At 43.0% G+C, this 18038-nt stretch overlaps 1 protein-coding gene across 1 annotated transcript in view; it reads right to left on the bottom strand.

The window, feature by feature from the left end:
- Positions 1-18038, bottom strand: part of TTN (titin) — a 371903-nt gene that overhangs the window by 17631 nt on the left and 336234 nt on the right. The window contains 22 exon segments of the mRNA XM_048484469.1: positions 46-348; positions 1087-1386; positions 1500-1787; positions 1873-2466; positions 2754-3035; positions 3136-3441; positions 5968-6273; positions 6376-6677; positions 6807-7101; positions 7195-7500; positions 7589-7701; positions 7703-7889; positions 7997-10063; positions 10149-10448; positions 10567-10854; positions 11829-12125; positions 12225-13991; positions 14247-14552; positions 15165-15467; positions 16112-16441; positions 16543-16830; positions 17086-17382. Coding sequence (XP_048340426.1) covers positions 46-348; positions 1087-1386; positions 1500-1787; positions 1873-2466; positions 2754-3035; positions 3136-3441; positions 5968-6273; positions 6376-6677; positions 6807-7101; positions 7195-7500; positions 7589-7701; positions 7703-7889; positions 7997-10063; positions 10149-10448; positions 10567-10854; positions 11829-12125; positions 12225-13991; positions 14247-14552; positions 15165-15467; positions 16112-16441; positions 16543-16830; positions 17086-17382 — 9825 coding nt within the window.

The following is an 18038-nucleotide window of genomic DNA, read 5'->3' as shown; positions in this document are numbered from 1 at the left end:
GCATTCTTTGTTGACAGTACTTCATGGATATTTAAAGTTATTTACCAATTGGATCCATAGCAACTGCAGGCTTAGAAGGTCGGCTTGGTTTGCCAGTACCCCTGGCATTCATAGCTGTGACACGGTGTTCATACTCCAGCCCTTCGACCAGTCCAGTAGAACGATAGCGTGTCATAGTCACAGCAACTTTATTTACACGGATCCATCTATCGGCTCTAACTTCTTTACGTTCCACAATATAGCCAGCGATTTGTGAACCACCATCCTCTTCTGGTGGATACCAAGTAAGTGTCATTCCATCGCGAGAAATATCAAATACTTCTGGAGTACCAGGTGGTCCAGGAATACCTGTAGTAATAAAAAATGAAAACTTAGAACACCATTTCATTTATTATTTCATTTTCCCCTAAGAAGCAAAACATGGTACTGCATTTTGCCTCATAAATATATTGGTTTGGATCTTCCTGAAATTCACCAAAACTAGTAAGATTTCTGCCCACAGAAAAAAGATTACTATCCCCTTCTAATGATGCCCAAATTGACCCCAAATGCTGATCTTGGGGTACAAGAGACCCCCAGAAATATCATAATGGAGGAGCTGCAGAGTTGCCACAAGAAAAGAGGAATGAACAAAAATTCCCTCCACATCTATGGCTCTGTTTGACAGGATCCAACCCGCTACAACGCACCTTCTAAATTTGGCAAAGGAAAGTTAAAGTCAGACCCTGAAGTAGAAGAAGAAGAGTTTTGGATTTATACCCCACTTCCTCTCCTGTAAGGAGACTCAAGGTAGCTTACATACTCTTTTCCCTTCCTCTCTCCACAACAGACACCTTGTGAAGTAGGTGGTGCTGAGAGAGTTCCAAAGAACTGTGACTAGCCCAGGGCCACCCAGCAGGAATGTAGGAGTGCAGAAACCCACCTGGTTCACCAGATAAGCCTCAGCCACTCAGGTGGAGGAGTGGGGAATCAAACCCGGTTCTACAGATTAGAATCTACCTGCTTTTAGCCTCTACACCACGCCAGCTCCTCTCTGTATATTTAACTTGATCTAGCATTTTTAATGCAGGCAAAATGTTTACTTACTGATTCTGCTCTTGCATTCTATAATTTCAGACTGCAAGTATGATCCAATTCCAAAGCGGTTTGTGGCAGCCACCCGGAACACATATTCAGTACCCTCAGTAAGTTTAGTGAATTTAAACGTCGTCCGAGTGACAGATTCAGAAACTGGCAACCACCCTGGACGGTGAGCGTCACGTTGCTCTACTACATATCCACTTAATGCCGCACCACCATCCATTTCCGGTGGTTCCCAGGATATGGTTACAAAATTTGAATCAATGTCAACAATTTTAATAGGTCCAGTTGGCGGTCCAGGTTTGTCTGTGGAAAAAAAGGATAAGCAAAGGAATAGTACAGTATGAAAATAAACAACATACATTTATGAAAAAATCTGTAAGGAAAATAATAGATATATTTTCATAGTAAATACTTACCAAGGATAACAACTTTTATTTTATCAAGTGCTGTTCCGGTTGTGTTCTTCAGTTCCAGCATGTAGTCCCCGGTATCATATATTGTGGTTTCACGTATGGTTAATTTAGCTACTTTAGCAACTGTTTCAACCTTGACTCGTTCCGATTCTCTTAGTTTCGAACCAGCAAAGAACCAAGAAACAGCTGGAGGTGGTCGCCCAGAAATCGGAATGGCTAGCTCGATAGGCTTGCCAGCTGGTACATGAATGGTCTTTTGAGGTATTCCGGCAAGATCAATTGCAGGCAGAACTGAAAAGCGAGAGGAACCCAGTACGGTTAATCCATACGTAAAGGAAGTATGTATTAATATTTTGAACAATGTTGTGCCTCTTACCTTTTTGTTCTTGTACTGTCACCGCTGTGACTATCTCTCTTGGTTCAGAGACACCCTTTGGATTTTGTGCTCTGACTCTAAAGAGGTACTGTTCACCTTCATTTAATGAAATGATTGTGTGCTCAAATATATTAGGCTTCAGCGTTACAACCTTCATCCATCTTTCTGTTCCAGCTTTACAGGCCTCAATGACATAACCGGTTAGCCTGCTGCCACCATCGTGCAGTGGTTTTTCCCACGCCAGTGACACGGTAGATTTAGTAACATCAACTACCTCCAGTTTCTGAGGCACACTTGGAACTTCTGACACTAAAACTGCATCCAAGGTCTCGCAGGGCTCACCAATACCATAGATATTTTCTGGCAGTACTCGGAAGTAGTAAAGAGCTCCTTCAATGAGTCCAGAAATTCTGTAAAAGGTTTTGCTGCATTTGGTAGTTACTGTCTTGTATGCTCTCATGGCAGCCTCACGTTTTTCAATTATATAGTTGGTGACAGGTGCGCCGCCATCAATGGTAGGAATGTCCCAAGTAATGGTTGCAGAATCTTTGGAAACCTCTTTTACTCTCACTGCTCCTGATGGGCCAGGGGTATCTGCCGTGGGTGGGTGGTGGGTGGGGAGAGAAATCACAAATTAACGCTTTTGCACACCGTCCTGTTTCCCCCCCACCCATCCTCGCAGTTATCTGTTATTCATGTCAAACTAAGACCGCTGGATTTCTACCCACTCATTTTCCATTGCTGTCCTCTCTATTTTTCACTTTGCCAGATTCTCCCATAACTTATTTCCATATCTATTCATGTCTGAAAACCTTTAATGCAAAGAAATAGCCATAGTCGTATTGTTTTAAGTAAAGATAATTTGCCGCATTTGTACCTACCATATACTTTGACGATAACCGTTGCAGATTTCTTTCCTGATTGATTTTCGGCATCAAGGACATATTTCCCAGCATCGTACCGGTTAACTTTATCCACAACTAACAGCGTATAGCTCTCTGTGGTATCAATAATACCGCGACTTGCCAGGTCGACGCCCTTCTTGCTCCACGTGATTATGGGAGGTGGTCTGCCACTTACTGATACCATTAGACGTAAAGAACCTCCTGCCCTGACGATCACAGTCTTCTTCAGATCCTCAGCAAGTTCGAGATCCGGTTTTTCTGCACATAGAGAAGTAAAAATAAAATATTTATTCTCTTCTTGAGTATTTCTAATCAAATGTACAAATTTCTGCTTTAAAAACCTTGATCTTGACATTACCTATCCTTTCCACAGGCTCGATTTCAGCAGAGGATTCACTGTGTTCACTCAAACCATTGACGTTGGTGGCTGCCACTCTAAAGCGGTATTTCTGGCTTGTTTTCAGACCGGTCACAGTGTATTCAGCATTCCTGATAGTGGCTTGAGTATGCGCCCTATACCATTGTTCAGTGCTTTCTTCTTTCATTTCAAGGATGTAGCCTAATATGTCGACCCCGCCATCATACGTGGGCTTTGTCCAAGCCAAGCTTATGCTGGTCTTAGTAGTATCCACAACTCTGGGAGCTGAAGGTGCTGCAGGGGTGTCTTTGAAAAAGAACAACACGACTTGTGTTATTACAGTGGACAGGTTGCACTTTCATTGGCCAAAGAAATAATCACCTTGAAATTTCTGCAATCGTTTTTGTGATGTTTCAGGATTCTTTTGAATCTTCACATACTTGAATTGGAATAGCTAGATTTGAGTGCAATAACACGAAGGTTACCAACACGAAGCAGCAGTGGCGTAGTGGCTAAGAGCAGTGGCTAAGAGCAGGTGCACTCTGATCCCAAGGAACCGAGTTTGATTCCCAGCTCTGCCGCTTGAGTTGTGGAGGGTTATCTGGGGAATTCAGATTAGCCTGTACACTCCCACACACACCAGCTGGGTGACCTTGGGCTAGTCACAGCTCTTCTGAGCTCTCTCAGCCCCACCCACCTCACAGGGTGTTTGTTGTGAGGGGGGAGGGGCAAGGAAATTGTAAGCCCCATTGAGTCTCCTACAGGAGAGAAAGAGGGGATATAAATCCAAACTCTTCTTCTTCTTCTTAAGGTAACACTAAGAAACCCAACAAGATGTTGTGGGCATGAGTTTTTGAAAGGAAAAACACTCTTTGTCAGATAACTGACGAATATATTTGATGACGGAACCTTGACTTTTGAAAGCTCATACCCTAATAATCTTGTTGCTCTCTAGAGTGCTACTGATCTTGAAACTAGCTGTTCTATTGCTGACCAAATCAGTTACCCTCTAAAACTATCCTGGATTGGAATGTCATGTCAGCCCACAGTTGGATACCGCAACACTTTCTGCTTAACTGGGAACACATGAAGTGATGGCTCAAACATTTTTTCAGCCTCTGGTCCTTGAGGAAGTCATGGAATAGAACAATAGGGTTGACAAAGATCAGAACATTGCCAAATGGTGCCTAGATCAAAGCAGGAACATTTGCATATCATCTTTTCCCACCTCTTACAAAATTGCCACATGCTGTGCTCTGAGCACAAAACCAGAGCACCATAAGAAGGTGCTGAAGTTTAGATGGCATAAGGTTGTGAATTTGGCCACAAAACCACTTGGGGAAAAATAAAATCCCAGAGTCATTAGTATTAAAATAAAAATCAATCAATCTGATCTGGGCAAAAAATCTTGCTTATCACTGGACGAGGTGATTAACTTGTAACTCATGGTTATGAGTATAAAGCAAAGCAAATTAGTTGATTCATCTTTCTCCAAGCAGAAAATATTACTGAAGCTCAAGTCCATCCCAACCAGCACTATATCCCTTGCTATGGTCTTTGATAGCCCAGAAAGGAAAAAAATAATATTATTTGGAAGGTCTTAGGTTAAAAAAGTCCTTGCTTTCTGGCTGACTTCAGGGTATCTTGACTGGAGTTATCCGAACAAAAATAAACATAGCATTCATGAATGTATCCGTTTATATGACAGTTACTGTCAAAAACTACATTTGAAATTCTGACAACAATTAATCAGCTGTTTATATAACAGTGGAGGAAAATGTTCAGTATGGAACTGATCCATACCCATGGGGATAGGGTGGGATATAAGTGCTTTTGGGGGGGACTGGCCGCTGATTCCGCCCCCTTCTTATTGCCCTGTTTACTGGCTGTGCACCTGACCATCTGACCATCTGCCAGCCCCCTCCCAGAATTCATCCACTCCCAGGTCTTGATCGCCGGGGTGTGATGCCAGAAGCCCCTTATTATTCATTATTAACCATTTATTGTGGCTTGCTGCTGCTATAGTTTTAAGATTTGTATTTTAACTGGGGTTATTCGATTTGTTTTATTATGGTGTTCTTGTTTTGTTGTACACCGCCCTGAGCCCTTTGGGGGTAGGGCGGTTTATCAAATCGAATAAATAATAATAATAATAATAATAATAATAATAATAATAATAATAATAATAATAATAATAATAATTATTATTATTATTATTATTATTATAATGTAATAATATTAATATACATATAACAACTTACAGCACGAAGTGTCTGGAATTCATCTCTGAATATAGGGTCCTTCCCAGGGACCTGGGATATTAGAAGGTATTTGCGTGAAATATGTGCAGTTCCTAGAAGTGCTGCTTTCTGCAGCATGTGGACTGATGTTCTGTCCAAGTTTAGGCTTTCCAGATGTTTTTCAAGATTTCTTGGGATTCCTCCTAGAGCACCGACTACTAGTGGGATTACTGTTGTTCTTTTTTTGAATAATAATAATAATAATAATTATTATTATTATTATTATTATTATTATTATTATTATTATTATTATTATTATTATTATTATTATTATTATTATTATTATTTGTGGCAAAAGTGAGTATCCCAAACTATCCCTCTGGATCTATTTAATCTCAAAATACATATGCCCAGTGGTGGGATTCAGCCGGTTTGCACCACTTTGGCAGAACCGGTTGTTAAAATGGTGCTTGTAAACAACCAGTTGTTAAATCACTTGAATCCCACCACTGGAACTGGTTGTTAAATCATTTGAATCCCACCACTGCATACGACCCCCAATTAGATCTGCAGTTAAGTCCTGGAAACTTACATGATGGTTCTTTGCACAAAATAGATGCGGAAGCATCACTAGGTTCACTATTGCCAGCAGCATTTACAGCAGTGACCCGGAACTGGTATTCGCTGCCCTCCATTAGACCCGTAACTTTCAGTCTTGTATCATAAATAATGTAGTTTTTGTTGACCCGTGTCCAGCGTAGACTTCTCTTTTCACGTTTGTCCACGAGATAGGTGCTAATTTCACTACCCCCATCTGACTCGGGTTTCAGCCATTGGATGATGATGTGTTCTTTGCCGACGCCCACTGATTCAGGAACGCCAGGTGCTGATGGAATAGCTGTAAACGTTTTTGAAAGTGAGAGGATAAAAATCAGCTATTTTGTGTCATAGAAGTCTCCCCTCCCCAACACGATCACACAGTGGCTAGAAATGTACTTACTGAATGAATTTCTAGCAATAACGGGTTCGGATTCAAGTGGAAGGCCTGGTCCATACTTGTTGACCGCTCTTATACGGAATATATACTCATTATTCTTAATGAGCCTGGTTACCACGCATGACAGGGTTTGACACTCAGCTTCAACAATGACCCAGTTCAGCCTGCTTGTCTCACGTCTCTCCACAATGTAGTGGGTGATTTCTGCTCCTCCATCTTCTTGAGGAACATTCCAAGACAAGGTGCACTTCTCTTCTGTCACTCTGCTGGCAAGGTTTTACTTAGCACAGGAACCAAGGTGAATCCTGGTGATAAGGGGAGTAAAAAACCAGAAAGTAGAAAAATTGGAGACAGGAACCAATAAAATAAAAAAATAACAATTTCAATGGACAATTAAGTGCTTTCAGGGAAAAATAAAAAAAATCATGAGATACTTACCAAGCACTTTGACCAAGACAGCAACTTGCTTTGTTCCACTGGCATTTTTCACAGTTAAAGTGTATTTTCCCGTGTCGCTTCTGTCACAGAACTTGATGATTGCGACAGCGTGCTTGCTCGTGTATTGTAAAGCAACCTTTTCGCTGGGGTCCAGTTCTTTGTCGCCTTTAGACCAAAAGACCTTTGGCTCCGGTTTCCCACCGATGGAAGCCTCGAGGACAAGATCTGATCCAGCCCTAACAGTTACAAGATCTCCCTGCAATCTGGCGTCCAGATCAGCTTTAGGTGGTGCTGTGAAAAAAACAAGAGAAACAGATTCAAACGTGGACGTTGACAAGACCTGAACGCTTCGCATAATTCTAAACCCACATCGATGTCTCTTACAATATTCATCTTTGCAAGCAACAGCACCAGTAGACTCGGAGCCTTTGCTAATGACGCCAGCAGCGTTCTTTGCCAAAACACGGAATTCATATTCTTCTCCTTCACTGAGCGCTGTCACGGTAAAGAAGGTTTCGGAGACAATGGTATAATTGCATTTCAGCCAGCGTCCATCTCCAGTTAGGTTAAATGGCTTGCGTTCCACAATATAGCCAACAATTTTGCTTCCACCATCGTAAAGTGGAGGAGACCAAGATAATGACACTGAAGACCTTGTGACATCTGTTACTTCAGGTCTACCCGGTGGATCTGGAAGAGAACACAGTGTGAACATTTTAGCTCTGATGTCTCTTAAACAGTAGAAGGGAACCTATTTTTTCCCATCAGCTTTACTTACCAACTGGGTTTTGAGCCATTACTGCCCTCGAAGCTTCACTAGCTTTGCTCAACCCAGCGGAGTTCAGGGCGTATACTCGGAACTGATACTCAAGGCCTTCCACAAGCCCGGTAGGCGTAATCACATTCAAAACAAGGAGCTTTGTTTTCCTTCACCCAAAGGATCGTGTTGCGTTCTTTCTTTTCAATCCAGTACCCAACAACTTTGCTGCCGCCATCATGGTATGGCTCCTCCCAACGAATGCTCATGGCATTGGCAGAAACAAAATATACATCAGGCCTAGTGGGTGGACTTGGTGGGACTAATTTAAAGAGAGAGAGAGAAATATTAGATATTGCTGTGTGTGTTTTTTTTTAAAGCAAGATCAGAGGCAATTTATGGATATTTGTTCTATAAATTAGTCCTTACCGAAGGGATGCTCAGCCACCATTGGTACAGATTCTATCGGTTTGCTGACACCAAATCTGTTTTCAGAGCTGACGCGGAAAGTATATTCCATGTATTTAGTGAGATGAGTTACTTTGATCTGTGTACGCTTGACACTGGAATTTACTAGCTGCCATGATGTTGTGCCAGATTCACGTTTCTCAACAATGTAGTTTGTAATGTCAGAGCCTCCGTCGTCTTCAGGCTCCTTCCACGACAAAACACAAGATTCAGCTGTTACAGACGATATTTCGATGGGTCGTGTAACCGGACCTGGTCTTCCAATAACAATTACAGTGACGGTGAATGTCTTCACACCAGCTGTGTTCTCCAGAGTTAAATAGTATTTACCAGAGTCACCTCTCATGCTGTCCTTGACAATCATTGTGGTTCTATCTTTTGTTGTCTTGATAGTTACTCTGTCCGTTTCCTTAAGTCTCATTTCTTCCAGTTTCCACGTGACTTTTGGAGCAGGACGTCCACTAATTGGTATATCGATAGTAAAGGTACTTCCAGTTTTGCAGGTGATAAGCTGCCTGGTAATTCCACTGAGATCGGCAGTCGGCTCAATCTGTGGCTCTTTAACAATGACAGAAGAAAAGGCTTCTCTTGGCTGACTGTAGCCGGCATCATTCTTGGCTTTGACCCGGAATTCATATTCATTGTTCTCTACGAGACCTTCAACAGTGAAGGTGAGTTGCTTTGTCTGACCGGCTTCGACCCAAAAGTCAGATCCCTTTTGTCTCATCTCTATGAGGTACCCAGTGATACGACTACCACCATCATGGTCAGGTTTAAGCCAAGCTAGTTCCACAGACGACCTACTAGTGTCAACAATATCTAATCTCTTAGGTGGAGCTGGTTCTTCAGTTGCTACCACTGGTTCTGATAATTCACACGGCTCACCGATTCCGTATTCGTTTTCTGCTGAAACACGGTAATAATATGGCACACCTTCTGCCAGACCAGTGACCCTATGGATTTGACGGGTACATTTTTCACTCACAATCTGCCAGCTGCGGCGGCTTGCTTCTCGTTTCTCTACCACGTAATGATGGATACGGGCACCACCGTCCAAAACAGGAGCATCCCACATTAAAGTGATAGAACCTCTGGTGACATCCTTAAATGTAATAGGACCGGGTGGCCCAGGAGTGTCGAGCACCTTGACTGTGAAAGCGATAGATTTGCTACCGCTGTTGTTTTGCACTGTAAACACATACTTGCCGGCATCCGTTCTGTTGCAATTTTCCACTGTCAATGTACTGAAAGAGTCCGTCGTGTGAATGTCTGCACGCAGACTGAGATCAGAATCTGCTTTGGACCATACAGCAGTCGGGACTGGTCTGCCCTTGAAGGCAATGAACAGGCGGATAGTCGCGCCTGCTCTGATAATGTGAGTCTGCTTGAAGGAGGCATCGATATCAAGCTCTGGTGAACAGAGCCTGTCCACTGTTTGTATGGAAGCAGGGACTTCACAGCTGTCTCCTTTACCTGCGCCATTCACCGCACTGACCCGGAACTTGTAGTGCTCTCCAGCTTCTAGTTCAGTCACAGTATATTTTGTGGCGATGCAAGCTTCCGCATTGACTTTATGCCACTCTCCTAAATCGGCCTTGCACATGTCAATGATGTAGCCAATGATTTCTAGGCCTCCATCGAAAACTGGCTTGGTCCATTCCAAGCTGACGCTCGATTTGGACGTGTCTGTCACTTTGACAACAGTAGGAGCACCGGGAGGGTTGACTGGCTCTCTGCATTTAATCAGCCTGGAGACATCACTTGGAGGTCCCACTCCAGCATTATTTTCCGCCATAACGTGGAACTCGTATTCGTTGCCTTCGGTTAAACCGGTAACCCTGAACCTCATCTCGCTGATGGGTCTCTTGCTGGTGACCTTAACCCAGCGAACGCTCTTCTTTTCTCTTCTCTCTAAGATATACTGGTTGATGTCACTTCCGCCATCTGATCTGGGCCTTGCCCATGTGAGTGTGATGCTGTTTCCTGTGACGTTGCTGGGTTCTGGCGTGCCAGGTGCATCAGGAACCGCTGTAAAATAAGAAGAAGATATCAGAGAACGTTCTGGATCAGGTTGGCAAGGATTAAATTGTGACACGATTTAAAGTGAACCTACTGTATTGTGCTTGTGCTACAAATGGGTCAGATTCCAGCGGCCTCCCAACACCAAACTTGTTGACTGCAGAGATACGGAACTGGTATTCGTTGCCCTTTATTAATTTAAGAGCGGCGTAACTGCAGGCTTCGCAGTGGTCTTCAATCAGTGCCCAGGATACCCTGCTGGTTTCACGTTTTTCGATCACATAGTGAGTAATAGCTGCGCAACCGTCATTAGCTGGAGGCTCCCACCATAGCGTTGCCTTCTCTTCGGTAATATTGGTGAACCTGATTGGCCCGCCGACTTTTCCTGGAGTATCTGTAACATTGAATTACCAGTTATTTTAATTGTGCTAATTTAGGTATGAACGAATGTGCTAATTTTAAGATATTCAATATAATGGGAGGAAAACTGTGCTAAAAGAACCCCGAGTTACCTTGAACTCGTACAGTTATCTCTGCGTGTTTGACACCTGACGAATTCTTGGCTTCGACCTTATACACTCCGCGATGGTCCCGAGAGGCATCTCTCACAAAGACGGTGCTATAGCCAATGGCGCTGGTTATTTCCATATTCAACCTCTTGTCAATTTCTTTTCCATCTTTTAGCCAGGTCACCTGAGGAACTGGACGGCCTGTGATGAGAACTTTAAGTCTGATGCTTTCTCCGGCTTTAACAGTGAGGCCTTCAAAGTGCTCCGCGCCGAATTCAATTGATGGTGCAACTAGAGAATGAAATAATATTAATTTATATCATCATTTGGGTTTATTTATCACAGACAGCCAAAAGGCTTTTGAAGCTCTAATGTAAGTCAATAACAGATTTTTTTTAAAAAAATACAGAGATAATACAGAATCTAAAGTTTCAAGAATAAACAAATCCCTAACATAAAAAAGAATAAAAAAATAATAAAAATCAAATTTTCTTCCGAAAAATAAATTAAAGTACAACTAGTTGCAACTTAGATCCAAATTTTCTGAGCTGCCAAAGCATAAAGAGAACCACGTGAATTACATGGGAGTGAGTTTCAGATAATGAGTAAATTGTATTGCCACCCGAGTGCAGGACTAATACTGCTCAGAGTTCCCAAACCACAATAACGACACAACACTCTTGTCTGTGGGGTAAAAAGGGTCCAGGGCTGGGCCAAGCCTAATAAAGGCTCCCGGCCAGCCCATCTTGATGTTGACATGACGCTGCACTGGTGTCACGACGTCTTGCCCATAATAGGCATGGCCGCCACCGCCCTTCTGCCCTTCTAAGGGCAGGCACGGCAGGACCTCTTTGCTGTGCCCTTTTCCGGGCGGCAACGACGGCTGCGCTATCTTATGGCCGCTCTTTCTTACTTTAGTTTTACAGGGCTATAGTTATCAACATCTCTTTCCCCTACAAAAAATAAAGAGGCACATTTGCTATTTTGCTTCAGAGCATCACTTAATCTTAAAAGCATATAACTTTGGCATAGTAGAACAGCATGGTACTTTATATCAATGAATGAATGAATGAACATTAATCTGTCCATTAAATCATTCATGGCTTTTTCTTGTATTATTAGAAATGGACAGTGTGAACCAGTTGTTCATCAGATAGTGAGGCAATAATCCTATCTGACATACACTAATCAAGTTTTCCACGAAACCTTAAGAGAGAGTTCCAGGTTCTATATAACACGTTTAATTATCAATAAATAATGCTTACCAGCTTCATCTCTGGTCATGATATAGCCTGAAGACTGGGAAGGAGGACTAATGGTTCCTACAGCATTTCTTGCAAGTACTCTGAATTCATACCGATCACCAGGGCTAAGTCCTGTAACCGTGTATTGGCATTCACTGACATCAGTAAAATTGCATCTGAGCCAGCGGTCACCGCTTCCTTGACGTTTCTCAATACTGTATCCTACAATCTTGCTGCCACCATCACGGAGTGGAGCAGTCCACTTCAGAGTAATAGTTTCCCTAGTCACATCGATGTAATCAGGTGTGCCAGGTGGATCTGAAAGAGAAATATAGACCTCAGCATACTATAGACCTCAGCGTAAATCTCTACAGTATGCCATGAGAGATATTTTCCATTCAGTGATCAGCCACTCACCTACTGGAGACACTGCCAAAGTAAATTTGCTTGGGTCACTAGCAGAACTCATCCCAACGGAATTTTCAGCATACACACGGAACTGGTAGTCCAAACCTTCCAGCAATCCAGTGATTCTGTATTCTCTATTAGATATTGATGTAGTATTCACCTTCTGCCAGAGGATGCTGTTTCTTTCTTTCTTTTCAACATGGTAGCCAGTAATTTCTGCACCACCATCATATACTGGAGCATCCCAAGATATCGACATTCCATCAGCTGTGATATTGTAAACCACAGGCTTCCCTGGTGAACCTGGTGGTTTGAACTGGTGCTTTGCTACAACCTCTATGGAGGAAAGTGGTGGGCTTACTCCATATCTGTTTTCAGCACGGATTCTAAACTGGTACTCGGTATCTTTAACAAGGTTAGGAACTTTGAAAGTGGTCCTTGCTGCACTGGAACACACCATCTTCCAATTGGTTTGGGAAGTTTCCCGCTTCTCAACACTGTAGCCAGTGATTTCTCCTCCTCCGTTGTCATCAGGAACACCCCATGAAAGAACCATACTATCTGCTTTGATTTCATCTAATTTTATAGGTCCTTTCGGCTTTGATGGAGGGCCAAGTGTTATCACTGTAATTGGGAATGATTTTCTGTTTACTCCACTGTCAAGAATTAAGGTGTACTTGCCACCATTTTCTTTTTTCACATTTTTAATACTTAAGCTTATTTTGTTTTCAGTTTTCTTGAAGCGGATCAGTTCGCTTTCTTTAAGAGGCATGTTGTCTTTCAGCCAGCTCATAGTTGGTCTGGGCTTACCCTTGTATGGCAATTCAATGTGTACATTGTGACCAATCCTCACTGTTACTTGTCCTCCTGGTATATCAGAGAGGTCCGCTTCAGGTGTTATTACATAATCTTTCACTGTAATTGGTCCAACGAAGACGCCATCACTTTTCCCTTTTTCATTCCTAGCAAAAACTTTGAACTCCATCACAGAAAGCTCCTTAAGTTTGTCGGCTTCAAATTCGCATGCTTTAGTTACGCCTGCATAAGACCATTCTCTTTCGTCTTTGAGTTTCTTCTCAACGACATAGTCGGATATAATACTACCACCGTCAAATTCAGGCTTGACCCATTGCAAAGTGACAGAGGTCTTTGTTGAGTCTTTCATGGACAAGTCCAGGACAGGTCCCGGGACCTCAGCAGCTTTCACTGGATCAGCCGTCTCGCATGGCTCACCCAATCCATTTTCATTTTCTGCGAGAACGCGGAAGAAGTACGGGATCTTTTCTGACAAGCCGGTTATCTTGAACGATGTATTAGAGCACTTTGCTGTAACAGAGGACCAAGCTCTCTTTGTGGCATCTCTTTTTTCAATGACGTAATTTGTTATTTCAGAACCACCGTTGATGAGTGGTGGTTCCCATACCAATGTCACGGTTCCACGAGAGACATGTTTAAGATGCAGTTTCTGGCACGCAGATGGGGTGTCAAGCACTTTAACGTTCACAAATGAAGATTTCGGCTTTCCAACTCCATTCTCAATGGTGAGGATGTATTTTCCTGAATCGTTACGAGTGACTTGAGGAATACTGAGCAACGTAGAGGATTCGGTGTTCTGAATGGTGTATCTTTCATCAACACCAAGGTTCTTTTCATCTTTTCTCCATGTGACAGTTGGAGGAGGTCTTCCTTTGAATGGAATCATTATTTGTACATCTTCACCTGCTTTAGCAACAATGGAAGTTCTGAGAGCAACATCCAGATCAATCTCTGCCTCCTCTGCAAAAAAATTAAAGTTTAAAATGGACATTATTAAAATGTGAGGGGAACAATCTAGAAATAGAGACATTTTAAGAATGATATAGACACAGAAGCGTAGCAAGGGGGAAAGCACCCGGTGCACAGGTGCATCCTCTGCCCCCATCCCGCCCCGGAACGCCCTCGCCACTCCCCCACAGGGGCGTGCCCCTGGTGTGTCACGCACCCCCCTGTCCCCTTGGAGCTACGCCTCTGTACAGACATCACATTGCTTACCAAGTATGTCTTTAGCTTGTACAGCTTCTGTCATCTCAATGGGTTCACCTTGTCCAGCATAATTTATAGCAGCTACACGGAAGTAGTAGTTGATTCCTGGCTGAAGATGGGAAACCACATACTCAGTGGTTCTTACTTCTCCTCTTGCACTGACTACGCTCCATTCTTCCTCATCTCCTTCTCTCTTTTCTATAGCATAGCTGGTGATTGCACTGCCTCCATCATAGGCTGGTTTCGTCCAGCTAAGTGTGACAGAGGTCTTTGTAGTGTCCACAACCTTTAGCTTAGCAGGCGGCCCAGGTTTGTCTGTAAAATATTGAAAGTAAATATGAAACGTCAAAAGACAGATAAGTAAGGCAGAACATCAAAAATACACCTTCAACTACCATACACTAAAATACAGACAAGCAGAGTGTATTTGATGAATTGTTTTATTTTAAATATATGCAAGAACTTAGAATGGATTAGAATTCAACAAGGAAATAGCTGGAAGTCACTGTATAGGTGTATGGTGTTAGTTCAGTAAATTGGTTGTGTTCAGACATTGTCACATTTGTGTTGTATTCTTTCTTGTGTTTTTAATTTCTGTTTTGTTTTAATGTAACTGTGGATGTGGGGTGCATGGTGGTCTATGTATTTTTGTTTTTTCCTTCTTTTTTGTGTTGGGAAAATTAAAAAAAATATTATTTTTTAAATGTCTTCAGGCACTATCATACGTATTAATGTTTGTACATTGGTCTAAGACATAGGTGTCAAACCTGCGGCCCTCCAGATGTTATGGACTACAGTTCCCATCATCCCCTGCCAGTATCATGCTGGCAGGGGCTGATGGGAACTGTAGTCCACAACATCTGGAGGGCCGCAGGTTTGACACCTGTGGTCTAAGATTTACAATTATCCACATGGAGGATTTCTTACCGATAGGATCTATTGCTTTGTAGAAATCGGATGCTTCTGAGAATGGTCCTTGGCCAGCTGCATTCACGGCAGAAACTCTAAATTGGTATTCATTGTTTTCTATTAATCCTGTTACTTTCTGCCTGGTGTCACGGATCGTTTCTTTAACGACCTTGAACCAGCCTAGGCTTTTCTTATCACGCTTCTCGAGGTAATAGCCATTTACTTCACTGCCACCGTCCACTGTAGGTCGGCTCCAGACGACGGTCATTGAGTGCTTAGTTATCATGGTGACTTCTGGCACTCCAGGTGGTCCAGGCGTAACTGTGTTTTTGTTAAAAGAAAATCAATTACTTTATTCATTCATTCATTCATTCATTCATTCATTCATTCATTCATTCATTCATTCATTCATTCATTCATTCATTCATTCATTCATTTATTGTTTAGTTTTATATCCCGCCCTATCCCCGAAGGGCTCTGGGCGGCATACAACCAAGTTAAATCATAGTTCGACTAAATACAATCAAAACTAAACAATTAAATTCCAATATAAATAAATTACTAGATCCCCATTTAAAACAGTGGTTAATACAAAGTTTAAAATTGAATCGGGCGCCCAGCAAACCCATTTTTAAAACCCTCCCTAAATGGGAAGACTGCTGGCTCCATCAATAAAAGATGTAAACAAAACAAGGATGGGTGGGGGGGGTGGGCACCATCAACGGCTGGTTACTCCAAAGGCCCGGTGGAACAACTCGGTCTTGCAGGCTCCCAAGTGAATTCACCAAGGTCCCGCAGGGCCCGGACAGCTGGAGGAAGAGTGTTCCACCAGGCTGGGGCCAGGGCCGTAAAGTGTTCCACCAGGCTGGGGCCAGGACCATAAATTACTTCAGGTCACCGTAACTAAATCATAGATCATCTGTAAAAATTCAAAAAGCAGATTGAATGACATCTACTTAACTTACCAAATGCATTTTTAGCTATAACAGAATCAGATTCCAGGGGATCACCAACACCAAACTTGTTTACACCTCGCACGCGGAAGATGTATTCATTTCCTTTAATGACTTTTGTGGTAATGGCACCGCACTCTTCTTGTTTTTCTGAAACCATAGACCACACCACGCGGTAATTTTGTTCTCTAACGTTTTTCAACAATGTGGTAATAAGCGTAACGGGTGGCACCGCCTAAATGCTTCCCTAGGCTTAGGTGGTCCTCCTCCTAGCTAGAAGGGCAATCTTTTCAGCGGTGACAGTCCTGAACTGTATCGGTCCAACCGGAGGTCCTGGCTTATCTGTTGAGTACAAGAAGAAATGAATGTATTTAAATACACAAGAATGGGTAGAGTGAGCTGAATTTCAGAATGAATACAATATATCACTGCTCAACACGTACCAAGTATTTGTACTCGAACCGTAGCGCTTGCAGAACCCATGGCATTTTTTAATTTCAGTTCATAGTTTCCACTGTTAATGCGAGTTGCATCTTTGATCAGTATGGACGCAAATTCCGTTGTATTTTCAATAGATACCTGGGCACTGGTTTGTATTTCTTTCCCGTTTCTGAACCACTCAATTGTAGGCACAGGCTTTCCTGAGATACCAAGTTTCAGCTTAACTGAAGTGCCAGCTTTGTATTTCACCACTTCTGTATATTCTGGTGGAACATCTATTTCAGGTGCACCTTAATTAACAATCAGGAATAACAATGCATTAATATGTCTGAAAGAGTTACCAACCAAAGCTTTTGGGTAACGACTAAAGCACCTATCTACATGCTGGAACACAAAAAGCTCCATTCAGACAAACAGAATTTGAGTCAGTGCAGTATCATCAAACTAGACATCTTGAATTCAAACAAACTTTTCTACAAAACATGTTAAAAGTAAACCCAGACACAGGGCTGGATATTATTTGTACGAAATTATACGCTCCTTACCGTAAGTATCCACACATGTAATGGGGCCCAAAACATCTGATGGGTTACTAATTGAACCTGCAGCATTCTTCGCAAAAACACGGAATTCATATTGGGAGCTTTGAGTCAGTCCTGATACAGTGAACTGAGTCTCTATGACATTGGTGAAGCTGGCCTTTGTCCACCGTCCATTTGGCAGATCACGTTTCTCGACAATATATCCAGTAATTTTGCTACCACCATCAAAAGCTGGCTTTGTCCAGGAAAGACTAACGAATGTTTTCGAAATATCTGTGACACGAACATTTCTTGGTGGTTCTGAAACATAAAGAAGCGTTTGTGATTAGTAAGTGAAGTAGTACAAGAGTGAAGCCTGTGAGTGATTTGGGGGTAAGAGAGGAAATTCAGAAAGTCTCTACCACATGGGCAGCCCAATGCAGAGCCCCAGGCAGCTGGACGCAGCACTGCTTTGGAGCCACCCCACAGCCTCCAAGAGGGCTTCTAGGCGGTGCAGGGAGGCAAAAACCAGAAAAATTCTCCTCACCACCAAAACCCCCTCTATTTAAATTGTAAGGGGATCAGTGAATTTCCTCCAACCCCAATTGTCCTCCTGCAAGCTTTAGATAGCTTGCACCTGCTCTTTGCCCTCAGTCTTCCCATGTGAAGGATTTTTCTCTTTCAACCCCTGCCCCCACCCCCAGTGGCGGGATCCAAAAATTTTAGTGACAGGTTCCCATGGTGGTGGGATTCAAACTGTGGCGTAGTGCCAATGGGGCTGGGCGGGGCACAATGGGGGCGTGGCCGGGCATTCCGGGGCGGGGCATTCCTGGGCAGGGCTGTGGCAAGGATGCAGCCGCTGCGCTGGTCCTTGGGCGGGTAACAAATGCCCGCAGGCGCAGGCTGCCACGCACGCCGGTGCACCTCCTGCTAGACTGCTTCAAGTTCTGCGCGCTACTGCTGAGAAGAGGGGCGTA

This window comes from Sphaerodactylus townsendi, linkage group LG02 (genome assembly GCF_021028975.2).
Source record: "Sphaerodactylus townsendi isolate TG3544 linkage group LG02, MPM_Stown_v2.3, whole genome shotgun sequence".
In the NCBI taxonomy this organism is placed as follows: Eukaryota; Metazoa; Chordata; class Lepidosauria; order Squamata; family Sphaerodactylidae; genus Sphaerodactylus; species Sphaerodactylus townsendi.
Note: the sequence above shows the minus strand (reverse complement) of the source record. Positions and strands in the feature narration are given on the sequence as shown.